Below are 20,087 nucleotides of genomic sequence, written 5' to 3'. Positions count from 1 at the left end.
TCATGCGTTTCCACAGTGGAAATTCACTAAACGCATATTGTTTTTTTACCCCTGCATCTAAAGCAAATCTATGGAGAAAATACACATATAAAACCCAGAGAAACTGACATGTTGCAGATTTCAGACACACATTGCAGGTGGGCTTACATGGTTTAAAAAAAAAAAAAAAAAAGCACAGTGAGCAGAAGATTGCTATAAAATCGAATGCCCTTTGCTGGAACAGTAAGGCCACGTGCACACAAAGTTTTTGTTTTTTACCTCAGTATTTGTAAACCAAAACCAGCAGTGGGTAAAAACTAAGTACTACAGCTGGTTTTTCTATTATACTTTTCCTCGGACTGTTCCACTACTGGTTTTTGTCTTACAGATACAGAGGTAAAAACACACCAAATACTCAATGTGTGCACGAGGTCTAAGACGCTGCATGCTTAACCTCTTCAGGACACATGATGTACTGGGTACATCATGGATCGTGTCAAGTAAATGCCCGCCGGCTGCCGCAGGCAGCCGATAGTGATCCCTGCACATGTCAACTGATTTAAATAGCTGACATGTGTAGCTATCAGGCAAAATGTGGATCCGGGACCCACTCGCGCCTGTTAACCCCTTGCATCTCTCTGTGACTGACAGTGAGATGAAACAGAGCACCGCAGTAATCATTCACTTACCCGATGCCATCAGAAGTCACATTGGAAGTTGAGCTTCACTCCATCCTCAACCCAAAAAGGTCCCACAGGTTCATCTTTGATGACACCAGCCCATAACAGTACCCCACCTCCACCTTGCTGGCGTCTGAGTCGGAGTGGAGCTCTCTTCCCTTTATTGATCCAGCCTCTGGTCCATCCATCTGGCCCATCAAAAGTCATTCATTTCATCAGTCCATAAAACCTTTGAAAAATCAGTCTTAAGATATTTCTTGGCCCAATCTTGACGTTTTATCTTATGTTTCTTGTTCAAAGGTGGTCGTTTTTCAGCCTTCCTTACCTTGGCCATGCCCGGAGTATGGCACACCTTGTGCTTTTTGATACTCCAGTAACGTTGCAGCTCTGAAATATGGCAAAACTGGTGGCAAATGGCATCTTCATGCTTGATTTTCCTCAATTCATGGGCAGTTATTTTGCGCCCTTGCCATGAAATGCTTGATTGTTTGGTGATCACGCTTCAAAAGTTTGGCAATTTCAAGACTACTGCATCCCTCTGCAAGACATCTCAGAATTTTGGACTTTTAAGAGCCCGTCAAATCTCTCTTCTGACCCATTTTGCCAAAGGAAAGGAAGTTGCCTAATAATTCAACACACTTTATATATGGTGTTGATGTCCTTACACCACACCCCTCCTCATTACAGAGATGCCCATCCCCTGATTTACTTAATTGGTAGTTGGCTCTCAAGCCTATACAGTTCGGAGTAGGACAACATGTATAAAAATTATCATGTGATCAAAATACTCATTTGCCTAATAATTCTGCACAAAGTGTATAGTGAAAATCAGTCTCCTTTGAAGTCCAGCCAAAGACAGGGTTTCAAAGAATCGCATCTATGACGAGCATGAAGGTCTTCAGCAGACCACCTGCTGTCATAGCAACCCACGATCACATCATTTCCCCCAGTAAGCCGGTCCATACACTGGCTTCCGTCTCAAACTGTACATTTACAACGGAAGTCATGGAGGTTTTAACCCCTTCACCCCCGGCCACTAAAACACCCTAATGACCGGGCCATTTTTTGCAATTCTGACTAGTGTCTCTGACAGGTTATAAATCTGGAACGCTTCAACGGATCCCGGCGATTCTGATATTGTTTTTTCGGGACAAATTGTACTTCATGATAGTGGTAAATTTAGGCTGATATTTTTTACGTTTATTTGTGAAAATTTTGGAAATTTGGCGAAAATTTGCAATTTTTAAACTTTGAAATGTTATGCCTATAAATCTGAGAGATATGTCACACTTAATTGTTACTAAATAAAATTTCCCACATGTCTACTTTACACCAGCGCAATTTTTGAAACAAATTTTTTTTTCGTTAGGAAGTTAGAAGGGGTCAAAGTTCATCAGCAATTTCCCTTTTTTCCAGCAAAATTTACAAAACCATTTTTTTTTTTTTTAGAGACCACATCACATTTGAAGTGACCTTGAGAGGCCTAAGGGACAGAAAATACCCAAAAGTGACCCCATTCTAAAAACTGCACGCCTCACACTACTCAAAACCACATCCAAGAAGTTTATTAAACCCTTTAGGTGCTTCACAGGAACCAAAGCTATGTGGAAGGAAAAAATGAAAATTTCACTTTTTTTTTTACAGAAAATGTTACTTTAGCCATAAAACTTTACATTTTCACAAGGGCGAAAAGAGAAAGTGCACTATAAAATGTATTGTGCAATTTCTCCTGAGTACACGGATACCTCATATGTGGTAAAAATAAATTGTATGGGCGCACGGCAGAGCTCGAAAGGTAAGGAGTGGCATTCGAATTTTTGAACGCAAAATTAGCTGGACTCAGAGGACGGCATGTCGGGTTTGGACACCTCTTGAGGTGCCTAAACAGTAAAGCTCCTCCACAAGTGACCCCAATTTGGAACTAGACCTGTCAAGGAATTTATCTAGATGTTTGGTGAGCCCCTTCTAACCCCAGGGGCTCCATAGAAGTTGATAACGTTGAGCCGTGAAAATTTTTTTTTCTTTTACCACAAAATATTTGCTTCAACCAGGTAGCTTTTTTTTACAAGGGTATCGGGAAAAAATGCACCAAAAAATGTATTGTGCAATTTTTCCTGAGTACGCAGATACCCCATATGTGGTGGAAACTAATTGTTTGGGCAAACGGCGGGGCTCAGAAGGGAAGGAGCACCATTTAACTTTTTCAAACGCAGACGCCTTACAGTGAAGTGCATCACTGATCGGCCGCTGCAGGACACACGGACTGATGAGATACAAAAAGCGACAGGGATGCGGAAAAAAAAAAAGTCACGCCGAAAATTGAGCAGAGACGTCGATCAGTGCTCGTCCACTGCAGGATGCACACGGATGAGGTGCAAAAAAACGACGCAAGATACGGACAAAAAAAAAAAGCCCCGCCGAAAATTGACCATGGATGCAGATACGTTATCTGCATCACTGATCAGCGCTCAGCGGGACGCACGGACGGATGACGTGTAAAAATGGGCAGGGGATACAGGAAAAAAAAATAAAATTATACTCACAGTACCCAGAAGATTAGCAGGAGGATCAATGACCAGAGGAACTGCAGGAGGAATAGAAGGCAGCAAGTGGACAGTTTATTACATGAGAGCAGCAGGTATGAAGTTGGACAGCTCATCAGAAGACCCAGGAAGGACCCAGCGATGGATGCAGATGTGATCGGGCCAGTGAAGACCTCGGACGACCCGGTAAAGGCAGGTAGGGAACATCGGAGAGGGAGAGCAGATGGAGGATGGAGAGGGGGAGGGGGAGACCGGAGAAGCAGAGCAGAAACATGGGAGCAGAATTGAGATTGCTGGGGGGCACATCGGCACTGGCCATGACGGGAGCGCGCAGGGGCAGCACGCAATACTCACAGGGGGAGCAAGAGTGGCAAACAGAAAGCGGCGGCGGCGTGGTACTACAAGTACCAGCCAGTTCACGCCGCAGACATGCTGGGGGAGGGCTCCCCAGACCAACACAAGCCTGGGAAGGGCGGTCACCTCCAGATCAGACTGCCCTACTGCACGCTGATTGGAGCGATTGCGCGTCATAGCACAATCGCTCCAATCAGTTTTGCAGGGGCTGGGGGGCACCCCTGTTTGATCTCCTGCTATGATCTGCTGCAGCGACACCTCATAGCAGGATCTCACAGGATCGCACTGGTTCAGGCATGGTTTTAGCCAAAACCAGTGCGATTGATGTGGTTGGCAGTTCAGATTTGAACAGCCAATCACAACGATCGTCGATAGGGGGTGGCGATGCTACCCCCCTGGGGTCAAGCAAAGATCCACTGCTGTAAGAAACAAAACAATCACTGATCTCGGGGAGACCAGCCAGAGAAAACACTGTCGGCAGCCAGCGAGGGCGCTCAAGACAGTGAAATCCTAGGTACATTGTCCCCTGGGAAATATGCAAATCAAAAAGGTCCGTGGAGCCTCTGTTAGGAGTCTCAACACAGAAACCAGCCAGATATCCCTCCGGGAAGGGCCCAGCCAAGGGGTGACTCTTTTTAGGAGACCATCATAACCACCATATTAAGTGGCCCTTTTAGTCAATATCCAACTTTTTGACAAGTTTAAAGATATGACAAGGGAAATGCCAAGGCCAGGTATCCATCCACAGACAGTTGGAAATTGACTTAAAGGGCCACTTAATATGGTGGTTATGGTGGTTATGGTGGTCTCCTAAAAAGAGTCACCCCTTGGCTGGGCCCTTCCCGGAGGGATATCTGGCTGGTTTCTGTGTTGAGACCCTTAACAGAGGCTCCACGGACCTTTTTGATTTGCTGCTGTAAGAAACAGCAGGGGACATAATTTGAAAGCTTTTGCTATGGCCACGGCAATCAAATGAACTTTAGGCAGTAAAGTTACATCCCTGGTCATTAAGTCACGTTAAAATATGACGTAACTTTACTTTCCACGGTCTTGAAGGGGTTAAAGGGTGGTCTAAAGTCAATCTAAAATTCATTCTAAATCTCTATCAATTTAGTTCCATAATCTCAGCTATTTTCTAATATATGTGTATTAAAAATTCCCTACCGTTTAATCTCTACACTAACTGGTAATGTATTTTTTATTCCTATTTCCTGTGTAAGGATGCTTCGTTTGAGAATCCCCTTACATGATGGGATACTCAAAGCATCACCATAGCTCTGGGCAGAGGCTGCGATTGCCGTTAGAGCTCCTACCCCTCCCTGAAACAAAGAGTCATCAGTGAGATGTGAGATCTACACAATGACAGTGTACACTCTGTTGTCAGCTCAGATAAGCAATAATCAACCAGCAACAGAGCCGGAATGCATAAGACCTGTGATATCATTAGCAGATCATTAGCAGGGTGTCACTGATGACACGTCATTTCAGGGAGAGGCTGTGAGGGAGTATTCCAGCATGCATGGGATTCTCAAACAAAGGGTCATCACACAGGAAATAAGAAAAAAAATAAAATACCAGTTAGATTGTATAGATAGGGAACGGTAGAGAATTTTTAATACACGTATATTAGAAAATAGCCTAGATTACGGGACTAAATACAGTACCTAGTGAAAGTATTCACCCCCCCTTTGCATTTTTCGTGTTGTGAGGTAGCAAAATATGGGAAAATGTCAAGGGTTGAATACTTTCGCAAGGCAATTTAGAGGGTTTGCATCAGTTCATGCAAAAAACATGCATACAAATGAGAACATTTGATTTTCATTTTATTGTGAAGCAAACAGGACAAAATAACTGAAAACTTCAATGTTCATAACTTTTTACGCCCTAAAGTCAGACTTTGTATGAGCCAAAAAATTAAGTTTTGGTCTCATCTGAGCATACCACCTTACTCCATACATTTGGGGAGTCTCCCACATCTTTTGCCAAAATCAAAACGAGCCTTTCAATTTTTGGCTGTAAGTAAAGGTTTTTTTCTGGCCACTCTTCCATAAAAGAAAACTCTATTGAATAAATAGCTTATTGAGGTCGTATGGACAAATACTCTAGTCTTTGCTTAGAAACTCTGCAGCTTATTCAGAGTTATTTTTGGTTTCTGAGCTGCCTCGCTGATTACCGTCTTCCTTGCCCAGGCTGAGAGTTTTGGTGGGCTGCCCTCTGTTGTCAGTTTTGTTGTGGTATCATGTTCTTTCTATCTGATAATGGATTTGATGGTGCTTCGGGGATCTTCAGAGATTGGGATATTTTTTTTAGAACTCATCCCTGACTTGTACTTCTCAACAACTTTGTCTTTGACTTGTTTGTAGATCTCCTTGGTCTTCATGGTGTTTGGTTAGTGATGCCTCTTGCTTAACGGTGTTGCAGCCTCTGTAGCCTTTCAGAAAAGAAATGTATATACCGACATATCCCAGGACACTAAAGGGTGCTTTACACGCTGCGACATCGCTAGCGATCTCGTTAGCGATGTCACATGCCAGATCGCAGATAAGATGTGCCAAAATCGCACATAGGTCACTGTTTGCAGCGCCGGTCACATGTGCGATCTCGGCAAATCGTATGTGCGATCTGACGTGTTACATCGCTAACGAGATCGCTAGCGATGTCGCAGAGTGTAAAGCACCCTTTAGATTGCACACTGGTTTACTTCCTTTCACTAAGCATATGACTTATGAAAGTAATTGCTTGCAGCAGAAATTTTTAGGGGCTTCATGGCATAAGGGTTGAGTATATATGCACATGGCAATTTTAACCCCTTCAGCCCCCAGCCTGTTTTCACGTTAAAGACCAGGCCATTTTTTGCAATTTTGACCAGTGTCACTTTGAGGTTATAACTCTCGAACATTTCAACGGATCCCGGCATTTCTGACATTGTTTTTTCTTGACATATTGTACTTCATGTCAGTGGTAAATTTAGGCTGATATTTTTTGCGTTTATTTGTGAAAATTTTTGAAATTTGGCGAAAATTTCGCAATTTTCAAAATTTGAAATGTTATGCCCATAAATCTGAAAGATATGTCACACAAAATAGTTACTAAATAACATTTCTCACATGTCTACTTTACACCAGCGCAATTTTCAAAACAATTTTTTTTTCGTTAGGAAGTTAGAAGAGTTTAAAGTTCATCAGCAATTTTTCAAACAAAATTTACAAAAAAAAATTTTTTAGGTAACCACATCACATTTGGAGTGACGAGAGGCCTAGGTGACAGAAAATACCCAAAAGTGACCACATTCTAAAATCTGCACCCCTCACACTGCTCAAAACTAAATCCAAGAAGTTTATTAACCCTTTAGGAGTTTCACAGCAACCAAAGCAATGTGGAAGGAATTAATGAAAATTTTACTTTTTGACACAAAACTGTTACTTTAGCCATAAAATTTAGCAGTTTCACAAGGGGGAAAAGAGAAAATACACCATAAAATTAATTGTGCAATTTCTCCTGAGTACACGGATATCTCATATGTGGGGGAAATCAATTGTTTGGGTGCACGGCAAGGCTCGGAAAGGAAGGAGCATCATTTGAATTTTTGAAAGCAAAATTGGAATAATTAGCGTATGCGATGCTGCGTTTAAAGACCCCCTGAGGTGCCTAAACAATGGAGCTCCCCCACAAGTGACCCCATTTTGGAAACTAGACCCCTCATGGAATTTATCTAAATGTTTAGTGAGCAGTTTGAACCTCTGGACGCTTCACAAAAGTTTAGAATGTTCAGCCGTGAAAATAATTTATTTTTTTTTACCACGAAACTGTTATTTCAACCAGGTAGCTTTTTTTTTCCACAAGGGTATCAGGAAAAAATGCACCATAAAATATATTGTGAAATTTCTCCTGAGTAGACAGATACCTCATATGTGGTGGAAAGTAATTGTTTGGGCACACGGCAGGGCTCAGAAGAGAAGGAGAGTCATTTCACAGCAAAATTGGTTGGAATTATTAGTGGACGCCATGTTGCGTTTGAAGATCCCCTGAGGTGCCTAAACAATGGAGCTCCCCCATAAGTGACCTTATTTTGGAAACTAGACCCCCCATGGCATAAATCTAGATGGGTAATGAGCACTTTGAACCCTCACGTGCTTCATACATTGAGCCATAAAAATAAAAAAGTACTTTTTTTGTCACAAAAATGTTATTTTAGGCTCAATTTTTTAATGGTTACAGGGGTAACAGGATAAAATTTGTTGGGCAATTTGTCCTGAGTACGCTGATACCTCATATGTGGCAGAAAACCACTGTTTGGGAGCATGGCAGAGCTCCAAAGTGAAGGAGCATCATTTGACTTTTTAAATGGAAAATTAGCTGGAATCGTTAGCCGCACCATGTTGCGTTTGGAGATCCCCCTGATGTGCCGAAACAGTGGAGTTCCCAGACATGTGACCCCATTTTGGAAACTAGACCCCCCATACAAAAAAATATTAGTTTTCGAAATAAAAAATACGGACGTCAGTAAAAAATAAATAAAAAATGAGCACCTGCAACTGACACTAAGGCAAGGGCCACACGCGAGAGCGATGCACGAATCTCACATCGCATAATCCGGCACAGCTGCACACTCCTGTCTGGAAGAGAGCGACCATGCCGGATGATGCGATGGGAGACTCGTGCATCGCTCTTATGTGTGCCATTGGGCTGACCTTTACAATATTCAGTAAAAATTACTGTAGTTGACGATTACTACAGTATAATTTTACTGGCCCTAAACTAAGTTTATTTGTATTTCTTTCTTAGTTTACAGAAAAAAAAATCAGGACGCACGCACGATGTGCTGCAAAAGGTGGGGGGGGGGGACTAGGTGGGATAGAAAAAAAGATGGATGGAGGATGGGAGAGGGCGCGACGGATGGAGGAGCGGCGAAGGATGGGAGAGGGCGCGGCAGAGGATGGGAAAGGGCGCGGTGGATGGAGGAGCGGCTAAGGATGGAAGAGGGTGCAACGGATGCAGGAGCGACGGAGGATGGAGGGGAGGGTGGAAGGGGAGTGGGAGGTGAGATTGGGGATAGCTACCTTACAGGATGGATCTAGGCAGCAGGATCACAGTAGATGGAGGAGGCAACAGATCCGAGAGGGGGAGAGGTGGGAGAGGGGGCAGATGAAGAGGATAGGAGAGCGTGTGTAGCAGATCGAGGAGGGGGGGCAGCGGCTGATGGAGTACGGCGGCAGATGCAGGGGAGCAGTGGCAAATGCAAAGCGGCAGATGCAGGGGTGCAGTGGCTCATGCAGGGGGGCAGCGGCTCATGCAAAGGGGCAGTGGCTGATGGGGGGACGGCGCGGCGGCAAATGCAAAGGGGGGGCGGCAGATGCAGGGGGGGCGACGGCAGATGCAGGGGGGGCGACGGCAGATGCAGAAGGGGGCGACGGCAGATGCAGAAGGGGGCGACGGCAGATGCAGAAGGGGGCGACGGCAGATGCAGAAGGGGGCGGGCGACGGCAGATGCAGAAGGGGGCGGGCGACGGCAGATGCAGGGGGTGGGCGACGGCAGATGCAGGGGGGCGACGGCAGATGGAAGGGGGCAGCAGAAGGAGCAGAGCAGCGGCGATGCAGAAGCGCAGAAGATGGAGGGCGGCAGATGATCTGGGGCAGTGGCTGCGGGGGCGGATGATTGGGGACAGTGGTTGATCGGGGCAGTGACTCACCGATGGTCACCAGCAGGGATCGTTCTCCTCAGCTTCACGGAGAAGATGAGGAGAGCGATCACCTACAGATCACTAGTCCCAGATACACGGTGATTGGGGAGATCGGTCACAAGGCCGATCTCTCCAATCAGAGCTGGGGGAGGGTGCAGAAAAGGTCACCCAGCTCCAGCCAATGATCAGTGCTATAGCTGCACTGATCATGGCTGGATTTCAATGTTTCAACCATTTTCAATGGCCGAAACATTACACTGGCTGGGATTGGCTGAGCGGCGTTCGTCAGCCAATCACAGCCTCCATAGGGCTGGGGAGGAGACACCATCCCCTCCTGAGGTCAGGTACAGTTCCTCTCCTTCCCGAATCTACAGGTTTTGAAAACCGATCGCGGTCACCGGGGCCGCAAGTTCGCCATGACGGATACATCCGTCACGGGTCTTTAAGTACCAGGACACCATGACGGATATATGCATCAAAGGTCGTGAAGGGGTTAATTTATTTTATCCCATAAATTTTATTGCCTATATTTTTCTCACTTCATCTCCCCAACTTAGACTATTTAGTGCTGATGCATCACACACAAATCAGATTACAAAAATGTTTAAACACAGGTTGTAATGTAACAAAAATAGGTAAAAAGGATGAATACTTTTGCAAGACACTGTAGATAGCGATTTAGAATGAAATCTAGTTTGACTTCGGACTTCCCCATTAAACACTGTAAAAATGTATGAACCACATTATAATGTTTTCCAAACTGTGCTAAGGGTTAAATTTCATTACACATCTTCCCACTCAATACCATTACTGGCTTGGAAAAATATGTGGCAGACTCCTCATTTCATAATAAAGGAGTTCATTAAAGACAACTGTAATTGCAGTATAGTGGCACCAACTTATGATAAAATATTTTCATTCCACAAACAAGATTCAAAACAAGATTCCGCCAAGAACTATAAAATCATGGCAAAAATTTGTCTAGTCTTTATGTATTTCAGTCAGCAGAAACAGATATTCACATTCAGAGCATAAAATAAGAAGAAATAAAGCTAACCGAGATGATGATGATCTCTTTCCGAGTTGTTTGATAAAGAACTTATATTTGAAGATGGTCTAGATCCAACTCTTTCATTGTGTACGTCATGAAAGTCGTGCAAGAGTTTAGCTGCGTCATCTAAGTTAAGATGGCCATCATCGTGGTCAAGCTCCTTCTTTGTTTTTCCTAATAGTTACATAGAAAGGGGAAAAAAAAGGTTCCTTTAATATTACACATGGACAAGGCCTCAGTTCATGGAGATTTGTAATAAGAATGTACTTAACTTTAATCTTCTACATGTATATGTGCAACGGATACATACCTAATGAATTTAGCATTGACATTTCTAGAGATACATCAGAATAGGATTTCATGGACATAAAATCAAGTATGGAATTGCTGCCATCACCTCCAGATTCACCAATCTGAAAGTAGCAAAAAATGGAATACATTTTTCAAGCACTTAATAAAATTACAGCAGTAATTAAGGGAATGCTTATTATTATTATTTGCTTGTAATTTATGCTAAAACATTGCATACAGTGCTATAACCTTTTTGTTCTAGGAGTTTCTTGATACTTGCACTGCTGGTAGTCGAGACAATTTTGTATTTTACCTTTAACGTGTATAAATGAAACCTAAAATTACCAAATAATAAATTTAAATTATGCCCCAATACCTAAAATATAAATATATATACATTAGCCTTCTTTGTGTTCACCTGCTGATCTTGTAGGTTTTTAAAACCCAGAAAAAATGCAGTTTAGTGTATGACACAGCAAAGGAGGATGCCGTGAAGGGGCGCTGGGCTAGTATTTCAATTGCCATTTTAATATTCTAAATACCTCCAAAACATTTTATTGGGTAGAATTTATTGTGGTTTTGCAGTGTGCAACTGTTCCTTATATTATATATATATATATATATATATATATATATATATATATATATATATATATATATATATATATATATATATATATTACATACAGTAGAGAACAAAAGTTTGGACACACCTCATTCAACTGAAAATATGTCTTATATTCTGGTTTCTCCACAGTAGCCAACTTTAGCTTTCATTACTACTTTGCACACTCTTGGCATTCTCTTGATGAGCTTCAAGAGGTAGTCACCAGTAATGGTTTTCCAACAGTCTTGAAGGAGTTCCCAGAGATGCTTAGCACTTGTTGGCCCTTTTGCCTTCACTCTGCGGTCCAGCTCACCCCAAACTATCTCAATTGGGTTCAGGTCTGGTGGCTGGAGACCAGGTCATCTGGCGTAGCACCCCATCACTCTCCTTCATTGTCCTGTTGAAAAAAAGGTGGTCCAACTAAAACGCAAACTGGATGGAATAGCATGCCGCTGCAAGATTCTGTGGTAGGCATGCTGGTCATGTATGCCTTCGATTTTGAATAAATCCCCAACAGTGTCACCAGCAAAGCACCCCCACACCATCACACCTCCTCCTCCATGCTTCATGGAGGGAACCAGCCATGTAGAGTCTATCCGTTCACTTTTTCTACAAAGACACGGTGGTTGGATCCAAAGATCTCAAATTTGGACTCATCAGACCAAAGCACAGATTTCCACTGGTCTCATGTCCATTCCTTGTGTTCTTTAGCCCAAACAAATCTCCTCTGCTTGTTGCCTGTCCTTAGCAGTGGTTTCCTAGCAGCTATTTTACCATGAAGGCCTGCTGCACAAATTGTCCTCTTAATAGTTGTTTTAGAGATGAGAAGGTGTATCCAAACTTCTGTTTTGTAATATATATATATATATATATATATATATATATATATATATATATATATATATATATATATATATATATATATATATATATATATATATATATATATATATATGAACAACGACAAAGCAATAACGTGAGCAATCCAGGATGCTGTTAAAAATTTTTTTCTTTCTTTTTATTCATAAGTTCATTAAAATATAATGGTCCAAGCAATTAAATTAAGTTAAATTTAATCTGAGTTTTTCTGAACATAGGGCAATTGATGAGCTGAGAGCAAACAGTGATCTCCTTATTGTCCAGGCGGACAAGGGGGGCGCTGTTGTAGCTCTCAATGCTGGTTTATACAGGAAGATGAACTTGTTGGATCTGGAAAATAGTAGCACCTATGTTGAATTGCCATCAAATCCAACTAATTCATTTAATTCTGAATTATTACATCTGTTACAGGAGGGGATCAGTATGGGTGCTATTTCAGACAGAATTAAGAAGTTTATTTTTTGTGAAACACAGATTGTCCCAATATACCACTCACTCCCCAAAGTTCATAAAGAGGTATTTCCTCCCCCTCTCAGACCTATTGTGTCTGGGATAGGGTCATTTAGTGAGAAACTAGGGGAGTGGGTGGATTTTTATCTTCAACCCCTAGTGCCATTAACACCAAGTCACCTTAAAGATTAAAAAAGTATGATACAGATTATGGAAAAATTTCACTGGCAATCTGATTATGTGTGGCTATCTTGCGATGTGGTGGGGTTATATCCCTCTATCCCCCATCACATCGCGATACGATGTATCACATATTATTTGTCCAGATACAGCAATTACGAGGATTCCATCCAGAAGTTTATTGTCTCTTCAATTCAGTTTCTTTTAAGTCATAATTATTTTTCGTTTGATGAGAGATACTTCCTCCAGACACAAGGCGTGAGTATGGGCGCTAAGTTTTCACCTTCCCTAGCTAACCTGGTTATGCCCGTGTGGGAGGAAAATTAAATTTTTAATATTGATAACCCATACAAGGATAATATTGTTTGGCTGGGTAGATTAATTGATGATCTGATATTTGTCTGGAGGGGTAGTCTCTCGTCTGCGATGAGTTTTTTTTCTTATTTGGATTTGAATGATTTCAATCTAAAATTTACGAGTAGTGGTCATGAGGCATCAACAAACTTCTTGGACTTAAAATTGACCGCAGATTTGGATAGCAATAAGGTCTTGATATCTCCCTATAAAAAATCTACTGCATGCAATAGTATTTTAATGGCTTCCTCTAGTCATCCCAAACATGTCATTCAGAATATTCCTGTGGGGCAGCTCATTAGACTAAAAAGGAATACCACATCTAGTGATAGATTGGAGGAAGAAATTGAAATAACTTGTAACAATTTTAAAAAAAAGGGGGTATCCCAATTGGTCTTTGGAGAGAGCCAAGAAAAAAGTAGCAGGCATTGATAGGGTTAAGCTGTTGGATTCTACTAAGAAAAAAAAGACAGTTTGACTCCAAAAAATCTGGGGTAGTTTTCAGCACCAACTATAGTTCTCAGTTTAATTCTATTGTCAAAATTATCAGAAAATATCTTCCGTTATTATCTCAGAATGATATTTTGAAAAATATTGTGGAAAATAATGATATTGCCTTTGTGGCAAAAAGAGCCCCAACCTTAGCTACATTATTATCACCTAGCATGTTCAAAGATCCAGACATAATCTCCCCTAGCAACTGGTTAAAAACAATAGGATTTTTTAAATGCGGTGCTAATATTTGTAAGTGCTGCGGTTTTGCTAATAAGTCTAAAATATTTACATCTATCTCCAATGAAAAACAGTTTAATGTTCGTTCTTTTATAAACTGTAATACGGAGAATGTAGTTTATCTAATTAATTGCAATATACAGTCAGGGCCAGAAATATTTGGACAGTGACACAAGTTTTGTTATTTTAGCTGTTTACAAAAACATGTTCAGAAATACAATTATATATATAATATGGGCTGAAAGTGCACACTCCCAGCTGCAATATGAGAGTTTTCACATCCAAATCGGAGAAAGGGTTTAGGAATCATAGCTCTGTAATGCATAGCCTCCTCTTTTTCAAGGGACCAAAAGTAATTGGACAAGGGACTCTAAGGGCTGCAATTAACTCTGAAGGCGTCTCCCTCGTTAACCTGTAATCAATGAAGTAGTTAAAAGGTCTGGGGTTGATTACAGGTGTGTGGTTTTGCATTTGGAAGCTGTTGCTGTGACCAGACAACATGCGGTCTAAGGAACTCTCAATTGAGGTGAAGCAGAACATCCTGAGGCTGAAAAAAAAGAAAAAATCCATCAGAGAGATAGCAGACATGCTTGGAGTAGCAAAATCAACAGTCGGGTACATTCTGAGAAAAAAGGAATTGACTGGTGAGCTTGGGAACTCAAAAAGGCCTGGGCGTCCACGGATGACAACTGTGGTGGATGATCGCCGCATACTTTCTTTGGTGAAGAAGAACCCGTTCACAACATCAACTGAAGTCCAGAACACTCTCAGTGAAGTAGGTGTATCTGTCTCTAAGTCAACAGTAAAGAGAAGACTCCATGAAAGTAAATACAAAGGGTTCACATCTAGATGCAAACCATTCATCAATTCCAAAAATAGACAGGCCAGAGTTAAATTTGCTGAAAAACACCTCATGAAGCCAGCTCAGTTCTGGAAAAGTATTCTATGGACAGATGAGACAAAGATCAACCTGTACCAGAATGATGGGAAGAAAAAAGTTTGGAGAAGAAAGGGAACGGCACATGATCCAAGGCACACCACATCCTCTGTAAAACATGGTGGAGGCAACGTGATGGCATGGGCATGCATGGCTTTCAATGGCACTGGGTCACTTGTGTTTATTGATGACATAACAGCAGACAAGAGTAGCCGGATGAATTCTGAAGTGTACCGGGATATAACTTTCAGCCCAGATGCAGCCAAATGCCGCAAAGTTGATTGGACGGCGCTTCATAGTACAGATGGACAATGACCCCAAGCATACAGCCAAAGCTACCCAGGAGTTTATGAGTGCAAAAAAGTGGAACATTCTGCAATGGCCAAGTCAATCACCAGATCTTAACCCAATTGAGCATGCATTTCACTTGCTCAAATCCAGACTTAAGACGGAAAGACCCACAAACAAGCAAGACCTGAAGGCTGCGGCTGTAAAGGCCTGGCAAAGCATTAAGAAGGAGGAAACCCAGCGTTTGGTGATGTCCATGGGTTCCAGACTTAAGGCAGTGATTGCCTCCAAAGGATTCGCAACAAAATATTCAAAATAAAAATATTTTGTTTGGGTTTCGTTTATTTGTCCAATTACTTTTGACCTCCTAAAATGTGGAGTGTTTGTAAAGAAATGTGTACAATTCCTACAATTTCTATCAGATATTTTTGTTCAAACCTTCAAATTAAACGTTACAATCTGCACTTGAATTCTGTTGTAGAGGTTTCATTTCAAATCCAATGTGGTGGCATGCAGAGCCCAACTCGCGAAAATTGTGTCACTGTCCAAATATTTCTGGACCTAACTGTATGCCGCATGCAATATGTAGGTTGCACGATGAACCCCCTCAAAACCAGAATCCGCAAACATCTTTCAGATGCTAGCAATTTGCCAATGGTTGGTGCATCAGTAGTATCCCGACATTTTTCAAAAAAACACAATGGGGATTTACGCGTTTTTTCTTTTATGGGCATAGAGCATGTAAAAAAAACCATTGAGAGGGGGAGATTTTCATAAAAAAGTGCTTGCAAGAGAGAGTAGGTGGATATTTGAGCTGGGGACCCGCATGCCACATGGCTTTAACAATCGTATGGATATTATTATGCACTATTGATACATTGTTGCATTATATGTTGCTGGTTATTACTACTGTGTTAGGCTTTTGTATCACTTTAAAAATAATTTTATGGTCAGGTTATTGGATTTTCTGATTGTATTTTTCTTCAAAATGCTGAATCCTTTTCTTATAACTCTTATGCATGCTGTATATTGATCAATATGCGGATAGCTTACATGTTTGATTTGCTTTTCTAGCTCATGTTTTTAAATCTCTCACACATGTTTGTAATTACCCTGATGGGAGTGAGATGTTTATAAGGTTTTATGTTTGGAAAGCAGATCAGATTCTGGACCGTGAAGAAGGCGGATTTTACCGCTGAAACGCGTAGTCCTATCTGCGCTATTTTCCTGCGATAATGCTGTTCTGAATTGCTTGGACCATTATATTTTAATGAATTTATGAATAAAAAGAAAGAAAAAATGTTTTAACAGCATCCTGGATTGCTCACGTTATTGCTGGACTCTGCTTTGTCGTTGTTCACATTTGTATCGATGGACTCCTACGTCCTGATCCGGGCACAACGGAGTTAACCAGGTTAGCTGAGGTTCCAGGTGATTCACAGGAGTGAGCTGGTCTACATTGTTGGACATTATATATATATATATATATATATTATATATATATATATATATATATATATATATATATTTATTATGAATTACACCTACCGTTATTTGGTAATTCGGTTTCCAGTAGTCCCTCAGGACAGCACCACAGGAGGAGTTAATCCCCTTGACCTATACAGGGACAGGATCACAGAGAGGTTTAAAAGGCCCCTCCCACCTCAACCCTCCAGTGTCTTTTCAAGTACTTACAGAAGGATGGATACAAACGGTTTATACCAACAAATAGTAACTCATCTGCAAGATAAACCCTAAGGGGAGGGAAATAAGGGTGCTGTCCTGAGGGACTACTGGAAACCGAATTACCAAAATACCGGTAGGTGTAATTAATATTTTCCAGAACGTCCCTCAGGACAGCACCACAGGAGCAGTACCAAAGTAATCTCTCAGGGCGGGTACAGAAGCCTTAAGGACACAAGTCCCGGTCAAGAAATATGTTAGACATATCAATCTGTAAAACCAAAAATATGGATAGTAGTAAGAATCTGCAAGCATATGAAATTCTATGCAGCACATCTTAAGGGTTACCAAACATGGCTGGTGTAGGAACCATAACACCCAGAACCCACCAATGTCTGAAGAAGATTAGAAGGACTAATTCTTTGATAAGTACCGTCGTGTACTGAAAGACTAAATTACTTACCGGTAATGGGATTTTCCTGAGTCCACGACAGCACCCACGAGAGATGGATCCGCCCCCTTCAGGACAGGAAACCTACAGATAAAAAGGGGCGGTCCCCCTCCCCCATCAGTTGGTAGCAGAGAACGGGAGAGGAACTGCCAATGAATTAGTAAACAAAACAGACAAATCCCAGGACACCGAAGCGTGAAAAAACAAACAAAGGAAGGGCAGGGGTGTAAAGGGTGCTGTCGTAGACTCAGGAAAATCCCATTACCGGTAAGTAATTTAGTCTTTTCCTTTCGTCACGACAGCACCCACGACAGACTTAGAGAGAATACACACTGAGGGCGGGATAACCGTGTGAAGGGCCAAGCTTCCAAACAGAAGGTCAGTGGAAGAACAGAGGGCCAGCCGGCAGAGCCCGGAAAAGGTGGAGAAGACGACCAGGTCGCAGCCTTACAAATACCGTCGATGAGACATCCGCCACGGCCACCAAAGAGGAGGCCACCCCCCAGGAGAACGATCCGTCACCGAGGAGGCCAGAGGAACTTGCTGCACCACAGATGCGAGGGAAACAGCAGCCCACAGCCATCGGGGCAAGGGACGTCATGTCACCGGAGGACCTCATCCGGAACCCTGAAAGACAAAAAACAAAGACCTATCCTGCCGCCAAGGGGCCGACCGAGCGACCTAGGGGAGAACAGTGCCCCCCCAGTCTAGGTTGCGAAACGAAGGAAGGGAGAAAGAGCACTCGACTGCGGGGAAACAGGGATGCCACCCGGGGCAAGAAGCCGGGTCCGCCACAAGAACAATCCGATCCGGAACACCCCAAGGAAGGGAGGACCAACGGACAGGGCCGGACGGTCGCGAACAAGACTAGAGACTCAGAGGCGAAGCATGAAGCCCGAGGCGCCAGGCCAGGCGCAAGGCCAGGGAGGCGCAAGACGTCAGAGGCGGAAGGCGGGAGAGGCACAAGGAGCAGAGCACAAGGCGTAGAAACGCAGAGGGGAGAGACTTCAGGCCAGAGGCACAAGGCCAGAAGCACAAGACAAGAGGCGCAAGGCGCCAGGGCAGAGGCGCAAGACCAGAAACACAGGCCCATGCGGCCAAAAGGCCACTAAGGCCCGGAGGCCCAGAGGCGCCCAGATGCCCAGAGGCGCCCAGAGGCCCAGAGGCCAAGAGGCCCAGAGGCGCCCAGAGGCCAAGAGGCACAGAGGTGCCCAGAGGCCAAGAGGCCACAGAGACCAGGAGGCCCAGAGGCCACAGAAGCCAGGAGGCCCAGAGGCCACAGAAGCCAAGAGGCCCAGAGGCCACAGAAGCCAAGAGGCCCAGAGGCCACAGAAGCCAAGAGGCCCGGAGGCCACGAGGCCACAGAGGCCAGGACGACACAGGGGCCAGGAGGTCATAGAGCCATAGGGGCCAGGAGGACACAGGGGCCAGGAGGACACAGAGGCCACAGAGGCCAGGAGTCCACAGAGGCCAGGAGTCCACAGAGGCCAGGAGTCCACAGAGGCCAGGAGTCCACAGAGGCCAGGAGTCCACAGAGGTCACAGAGGCCCCGAGGCCAGGAGGCCCCGAGCACAGTCCAGGAGGGCACCCCAGCGCACTCCCTAGTGCAGACTCCACCATGTCGCCTTCCACTGGGAGCAGTGGCGGCCAGGAATTCCACAGCATGTGAGACGGGACGCTGATGGCAGAGGGACCGCTACCCAGAGAGGCACCGACCCCGGACAGGAGGTCAGGGAGAAGGGCTGGCAGAGATCCTCATCCGAGCCCCCGAGCTGCAGGAGCAGTAGCCGGGCTACCGCCGTGGAGACAGAGCGCGGACGCGGCAGGCTCCGGACACACCCCCTCCCGCGTGCACATGCCGTGCAGCCGGAAGTCGCAGGCACGCGACACAGGGAGGGGCTCCAGCCCGACCGACAGACAGCAACTCACCGTCACTTGCAGCGTCCGGCTCAGGATGGAGGGGTCCGCGGGCTTCACCAGGAACCTCCCCGGCCGCGCTCCTGTGCACTTCCGGGTCACTGCAGCAGAGAGCGCACGCCGACGCGGCAGGGCCCCCCCGCCGCGCACACGTGACAAGAGACCCGGAAGAAGCATGCTCTGTTGCAGGCGTCTTTTCCCTGGAGGCAAAACCGGACCAAGGGACGAGGTGCACCGGAGGACGGAGTCCACGAGGGGAGCTCCACCGACCGTGCTTCCGGATCCTGAGCTCCGCCGTTCCCCTGGAGACCGCACGGACTCAACCGGACCCAGGTACTGTAGGTTCTGATCCCTGCAGGACAGGAAACCAACAAAAGGGGAGGGGGACCGCCCCTTTTTATCTGTAGGTTTCCTGTCCTGAAGGGGGCGGATCACTCTCTCGTGGGTGCTGTCGTGACGAAAGGAAAAAACTACAAAGGTAAATCACCATAGTGAGTGTGATATATTCTATACTGCTGAATATTCAGAATAAATGAGGTAGACAGCTTATACTACAGAAACCAGATATAGTGAGAAATACCCAAAAAATGGGTTAGATGAACATTCTTAACACCGCAACTATAGAATAGATGTCAAAGTCCTTAACAGCCTATCAAGGGATGAATAAACCACAGCCCGATAGAATGACCACCGTCTTAGATCAAGAATAAACTTGTCCGTGCTTAATAAACCAAGTCAGTACTGTCATCAGCTCTCCTAGGCTGAAACAACTGCCCCTGGTCACAGACCAGCCCACCGTACCAGAAAATGTAGGTGGCCAAATCTCATAGATACACTGTATACAGTATATATATTGGAATTTTAAGAACTGGTTTGTCATATCCGTGGCTGCTAATACAGGAGCCTAGTGTTGCCCTGAGCTGGTGTAAAGAAACCACTACCACCTGGGGCAGACTACCCGACTAGAAATGGACTATACTCCATTAGCATGTAATTACCACTATATCGGACACTAGCGTAAACATACCAC

General features: G+C 44.1%; 1 protein-coding gene across 7 annotated transcripts in view; it reads right to left on the bottom strand.

Moving 5' to 3' along the window:
* Window positions 1–20,087, bottom strand: part of BRD9 (bromodomain containing 9) — a 326,359-nt gene that overhangs the window by 16,951 nt on the left and 289,321 nt on the right. For all 7 annotated transcript variants that reach the window (XM_075315009.1, XM_075315008.1, XM_075315007.1 and 4 more), the window contains exons 14-15: window positions 10,599–10,701; window positions 10,295–10,462 (exon numbers count right to left, since the gene is read on the bottom strand). In XM_075315009.1, coding sequence (XP_075171124.1) covers window positions 10,295–10,462; window positions 10,599–10,701 — 271 coding nt within the window. The remainder of the gene's footprint in view (window positions 1–10,294; window positions 10,463–10,598; window positions 10,702–20,087) is intronic.

Source organism: Anomaloglossus baeobatrachus, chromosome 6 (genome assembly GCF_048569485.1).
Source record: "Anomaloglossus baeobatrachus isolate aAnoBae1 chromosome 6, aAnoBae1.hap1, whole genome shotgun sequence".
Classification (NCBI taxonomy): Eukaryota; Metazoa; Chordata; class Amphibia; order Anura; family Aromobatidae; genus Anomaloglossus; species Anomaloglossus baeobatrachus.
This window is presented reverse-complemented; position numbering and strand designations above follow the sequence as displayed.